The following is a 6,079-nucleotide window of genomic DNA, read 5'->3' as shown; positions in this document are numbered from 1 at the left end:
TAAAGGGGTTTGATGATGTTAGATATTATTTCCATTATCCAGACTCCAGAAGGACTTCCTGTATTATCCTGTCTTAGATCAGCAGCTGAAGTGTCCATTGAAATGTCAAACTACTTGTTAATGAATCAATCAAAGGTAAAGTAAACTCAGTATTATAGTAAAACATAAATGTAATATACAGTATAAAATCTTTATATTCCTACCGGTGCCAAGGAGGAGTGGACCCCCTCCATCCTTAGGAGTGCACATGAAAAATGTTCTTCTTCATCACAACACTATGAGGTATTTTCCACAACATACAGTATAGTATGACACTTTTTTACCACATCTTATTCTATGACACTTTTTCAGTACTTACATTACATACTATGATTTGTTTTTGACCGCATACTGTAAAGTGCTGTACATTCTGTATATTTTGCCTTCTGACATTATTTCCAATAACGCCTGAAGCATCAGGTCAGGGCACGTGCTCCTCACCTCTGGAAAACCTTTGTCAAGGAAATGTCAGTTGATTAAAGTGGATATGCTTTTCTGCTCACTGCTGCTTCTATTCACATGGCGACAGAGTAAATGAAAGGAATCAGACAAATGTGTCATAAAACAATATGACGTCGAAACCATAAAAAGTGTCATAGTATTAGGATTTGAACTTTTGTTGTTGTTTTAATTTTTGAGCTTTGCTTTGTTATACAGTACACACACACACACACATATACTGTATACTGGTGGGAGCGCAGATTACTTTAAAACCATATGCACAAGGTTGGATTTAAACACCAGATGCTGAATGCAAAGCTCCGTTCTTGAACCACTGAGTCACAGAACCAGACATGTACCGACCAACTCATTGGCATGAACGATCTATTGCATGAGTCAAACAGCATTAATGAAAAAAGGGTGATGGTGTCACACAGTAGTCATAGTTATAGTATACCATAGTACAGTATATGCTGTATTGTCATAGGACAGCATGTGGTGAAAAAATGTGTCATAATATCAGAATCAGCGTCAGAAACTATGTTTATTAAAGGTTTCACGATAGTAGGAATTTGCTTTCAGTGCCCACACAGAACATAAAGGACATAAACCAAGTGACCTGCTAGTAATGAGGGGTGAAACATAATGCAGAAGGAGAATATTTAAAATATAAATACAAAGTGGATCAGCAGATGTGTAACGACAGGATCGTGATGCAGAGCGCACAGAGTAAAACAGTGTTATTTGTTTTTTCAGAGTCCGACGGCAGACGGGAAGAAGCTGTTGTTATGACCTGAGGGTCTGATCTGAATGAAGCGTGGCCTTCTGCCCGAGGGACTGACTGGACTGGTACATGTAGCATGTGAAGGATCCAGTAATAAACTAATGTTATCATAGTGTGGTTGCATCATTCAGCAGCTGCAGCTGCTGGACAGCGATCAGAGCGAAGCTCCTTATCTGAGGCACGTCCGTCTCCGCTCTCCAGCATCATTCAAGACGAGAGCCTTTGCTTCACCAAACAGAGATGCACACAGACAACTCTAGCAGTTGCCATGACAACATTCAATATCCCTTCATACCAAAACACGGTGCAGACCTTCTAAAAATAATAGGCGTCCTTCCTCACAGCCGCTCCAGACGACGCAGCACCTCCTTCACCCTGCTGCGAACGGCCGGGAGGAGAAGCCTCTGCAGCGTCTGAGCTGCAGCCGAGGGAACGCGCTGCCATGTGACCGGCGCTGACCTCAGACCAGGTCAAGCCACAGACTCGGCTGCTCTGTTTGCTGAACGGAGACGTGCTGCGGCCGCTCGCTGAGACAGATTAAGGCCATGTCAGCAGCCGCTCGGGCAGCAGGAGCGGCAGCAAACGGTGAGGGACGCGGGAGAGTCCTTCACTCGCTTCCTTCACTCGCTTCCTTCACTCGCTTCCTTCACTCGCTTCCTTCTGCTGCAATGAAAAACCAAGCAATCACATGTATGTGTGTGAATAATCACGACGTGACGCTGAGCGGTTTGATCAGAGCAACGATGAGCCGCTCGTCCCTGCACTCGTTCAGGAGCTTATGTAACACGGTCAGTGCATGAGATCAGCTGCTGTGTAATTGATTGAGTCTGAGAGCGGGAGGAAAACACACGGACGCCGTTCAGCAGTAAAATATCCACAGATCACTTTATTGGGTGGCACACAACATGATTTGAGTCCAGTTTACAAAGAGTGCGCTTCTATGAAGGAACGCTGTGCGTGTGTTGGTTTTGGTTGAAGGGGAACTGGTGGCGTCCCAGCTGATGCTGGTGAGGTAGACAGTGAAACAGCCATAATGAACAGATCAGCCTGCGTGGGTCTGTGCACCGATACTACAGCACCTACACAGGCAACAGGTAACACACATCACACCTGTGGGCTACACAGCGCACACACAACATGCGCTGCTTCTGAGCAGCCTCCTTTTCTCACTTTCAGCTTTTAAAAGCAAATTCGTCTTCTCGTCTTGGGTTTGAACTGGAACGATGACTGTGACATTCTGTACAGCGGAGTGGGGGAAAACGAATAAAAGCTCTTTCACTACACATGCATTTATTTCACAATATAAAAATAAACTTTGTGAATCTAAACTGAAGCTAAAATAATATTAGCCACTTGTCAGCAGCTTGGATTTACAGTTGTATGGTGTTATTATCTAATACTTGGCTGTTGCTAAGTTACTTGGCATCATGACCATGAATGTAAATAACAGCTGAGCATGGTACATACAGTGTTATGGCAGCTATACTGTATTAACACACACACACTGGACAGTAACACATATTATTTGTTCCATTCGAATAAATGAATAGAAAATATTCTTCTTATTTAAATCAGACTTTGTTTCCGAACACAGAACCTCTATGAACTTTTAGTTCCACTTCTAGGTCACAGCTGTTTTGGAGAAACACAGGCTCCGTAACACAGTTAATAATCACTGAGATAAGCAAGTACAGCACAACAGAACAGACCACATTAACAATAACCAAAGTGATACTCACAGAACACATTTCTTACGTTTCCTCTATGCTTTACTTTCAAACATAACAGTCTATAGGTATAATAACAGTCAGCTGAAGCCTACTGAAATACTCACAGCCTCCAGTGAGGAGAGCGTCACGCACCGTCTGAGCCCCGGTGCACACACACGCCGTAACAGTCATTGATCGCTGAATAAAAGCTATTGGGATATAACAGTTCCTGTCAACATCTAAGAACGGGTTTAAAACTTGCTTATCGTTACTGGGTTAAATATTAAAGTCAAGAGAGGCGACGTGTTGTGCGTGAATAATAAAAATCACAGTAGTGACTGTGAATGAGGTGATTTTTCCTCTGCAAAATCACATTGCTTTGTCAAAAACGTATTGTATTGTAGCGCTGTCACTGTGTTCCAGTTAGATAGAGAGCTGCCACGCTGGCCACAGTAACCGTCACACCAACAGCGGTGTGTGATGTCTTAGTATAATTTCTGCTTTTACACAATTGTGCAACTCTTTAAAGACACATCACAAAGACCACTACAATCACTGAGCAGATATATCAAAGTAATTATATACAAAAACACTGGCTCTCATTATGAGGATGTCGGATTACAGGTCCGGACCCAGAGGAAGCGGCCGGCTCCGGCAGCATCATCGCCTGGTGGCCAAAGATCCACAGCAAAGAGAAGAAACCCTGCAACTGGTCAGTCCAATAGTAAAGTGTAACCACAACATGCATTCGCTACACTATGCAAGCGGCTCCCGGCAAATGTAGAGCGGCCAAAGCCACAATGCTGCAAGTTACACAACCTTGTTCCATGGCAACCGTGCTGAGTGACGTGGCAGCTCCCAGCGCCTCAGTCGGCCTTGTCCTCGCCGTTCTCGGCCCACCCCCGGCTCATGGCCGCCACCACCACGCCGTACATGCTGAGCCAGGCCTGGCGCAGCGGCGCCGTGTAGGCCTGGCCCAGGCTGCGCTGCAGCATGTAGAGGAGCGCCTCACCCACCACCTGCACACACACACACGCACAAGGAGCTCGTTTCCACGAACGTCACCTGAGAAAATGCTTGTTGAGACTAAACGCGGGCCGTACGGCGAACGACTGCGTGCTGACGCCCACGGCCTGGTGCTTCCTGCCAAGGTTGAGCAGGAAGTCCTCCAAGGACGGCAGGTCGTCCAGGTGGCTGACAGCCGCGTCGATCACAAGCATTACCTGCAGAAACAGGACGGGTCTGTGTAGTAATCAGATGCAGAGTCGCATTCAAAACACTGAAGCTGCAGCTCACCTTGGTGACGTGCTCCAGGAACTCAGGGCTGGAGACGCAGTCCTGTGTGGTGTCGCAGTTTGTGCTGTAGCGGAAAAGACTGAGGAGCGCCGGGTCCAGCTCAAACAGCCTAGGACACACACACGTGCACGCACACACACACACACACACACACACACGCACACACACAAATGCGCACGCACGCACACGCACGCACACGCACACACACACACACACATTCACACATTTCTATAGGAGCACATACGGCAACAGGACCACGCACACGTCCTGCGTTCAGACATTTCTCCCGCTAACGTCTAGCGGCAGCCGTCTGAGTAAATTGTGAATTATTGCAGTCTGTCGCCAAGCAACAAGTCAAGCCTCCGGTCCGCGTACGCTGGAAGTGTGCAGCGAAGGATATAGTGTAGCTTGACCTGTGCTGCTTATTCTACTGAGCAGAATGTAAAGAAAAGAGTGATCGCAAATTGTTTTTTATGCATAAATGAATGAATCTTTGAATGACGTGAGGTAGGATTCTGTCACTTAAACGTCCGTCCTGAAGGTGAGCCGTTACCTGGAGAACATGATGACGCCGTGAGGAACTTTGTTCTTGCCCAGACTCTCCCAGCTGCCTCGTATCAGCTCCTTGTCCTTCGCTGACAGCTCCTCCATCCTCCCTCAGGCTGCAAACACAAGTTCTTCTAGTGGGGGGGGGGCACGGCTCCTCTACAGGACAGCAAGGCTCAGGTCGAGAAAAGCCATAACACTCGAGCGAATCCACAGATGAGGCTGTCGACACCTGAAAAACAAAGTGCAGCATGAAGTGAGTGGCGGCAGACTGCGTCGGCCGAGGCGGAGGGGACGCGGCTGCAGACACAGACAGGCGGTACCTCGCTGGGGTCAGTCTTCCCTCTGGACCTGTTCTGTTTGTGTGTGTGCCTCGTCCCCCCGGGCCTCAGTGCAGGCAGGGAGAGAGTTGTGCCACGATCTTATCTGTCACACTGGCTTCTATCTCTCTCTCCTTCCTGTTTGCCTCCTGATAAGCTCTCTCTCCAGCGCCGGGGATATTATTCACGCCACTGAAGGAGAAAAAGAGGAATCTCTCTCTTCAGCTTCAGAGGCTGCAGCGAGCCACAGCTCCTCCTACAGGTGAACCGTGGACTCAAACACGCAGCGCACTTAACGTGCACACAACGTGCACGCAACTCCCTCACGACGGGTTGTGTGCTGCACTGGGAATGACCTTGACCTTTGCACTTTTACTTTACAATTAAGAGTCTTCAAAAAAACAAGACAAAGACAAACAACAAAGTAGCCATAAAACACAGCGCAGGCATTTTGTGAGGTTTAATTGCTAATGTTTTGAAGCATGAACTCCATCTGAGGCCTATATTGCTCATTCTAGGGTGTGTCCTTAGCTCGCAACCCGTTCATTTGCAGAATTAAATGTGTGGGAATTTTAATATTGTACAGCAGCTGGAATAATAAGAGTTAAGTGCACCACCTTGGTGAAATTATATTCTTCATCTGCTAAGTGGAGCCACTCCTCAAACAGCGTGAGCACATTTGGTGGCCAAGCACACAGCCTCTCATTAATCTAAATGAGATATGTTTGTTCCCGTTCTTGGCCTCAACATAAATCTGAAGGACTGCAGTTCGCCTAAATAGATGTCACAGGCGTTTCACAGACGCAGGTTCCTACTCGGAAATTACCTAACAGGTTGGAAGAGACGTGTTTGTTCTCAGCTGTGCACCAGGGAATCAAAGGTACACAGTCATCTCCTGAAGGACTATAAGGCAGAGTGAGGAGAGGGATACATGGTTCCCATGA

At 47.0% G+C, this 6,079-nt stretch overlaps 1 protein-coding gene across 2 annotated transcripts; it reads right to left on the bottom strand.

The window, feature by feature from the left end:
- Positions 1 to 2,122: 2,122 nt before the first annotated feature.
- Positions 2,123 to 5,384, bottom strand: ngb (neuroglobin). Of its 2 annotated transcripts, XM_029138584.3 has the most exons (6): positions 5,139 to 5,384; positions 4,823 to 5,047; positions 4,270 to 4,378; positions 4,077 to 4,196; positions 3,793 to 3,992; positions 2,123 to 3,682 (listed from the first exon to the last, which is right to left on the bottom strand). In XM_029138584.3, the coding sequence occupies exons 2-5, from the start codon at positions 4,918 to 4,920 to the stop codon at positions 3,840 to 3,842; spliced, it is 480 nt and encodes a 159-aa protein (XP_028994417.1). In that variant the 5' UTR covers positions 4,921 to 5,047; positions 5,139 to 5,384; the 3' UTR covers positions 2,123 to 3,682; positions 3,793 to 3,839. The 2 variants fall into 2 exon arrangements, with proteins under 2 accessions (XP_028994417.1, XP_028994416.1); XM_029138583.3 differs by having other exon boundaries at positions 2,123 to 3,992; positions 5,139 to 5,383.
- Positions 5,385 to 6,079: the final 695 nt, after the last annotated feature.

The sequence above is a fragment of the Betta splendens genome, chromosome 22, assembly GCF_900634795.4.
Source record: "Betta splendens chromosome 22, fBetSpl5.4, whole genome shotgun sequence".
NCBI lineage: Eukaryota > Metazoa > Chordata > Actinopteri > Anabantiformes > Osphronemidae > Betta > Betta splendens.
Note: the sequence above shows the minus strand (reverse complement) of the source record. Positions and strands in the feature narration are given on the sequence as shown.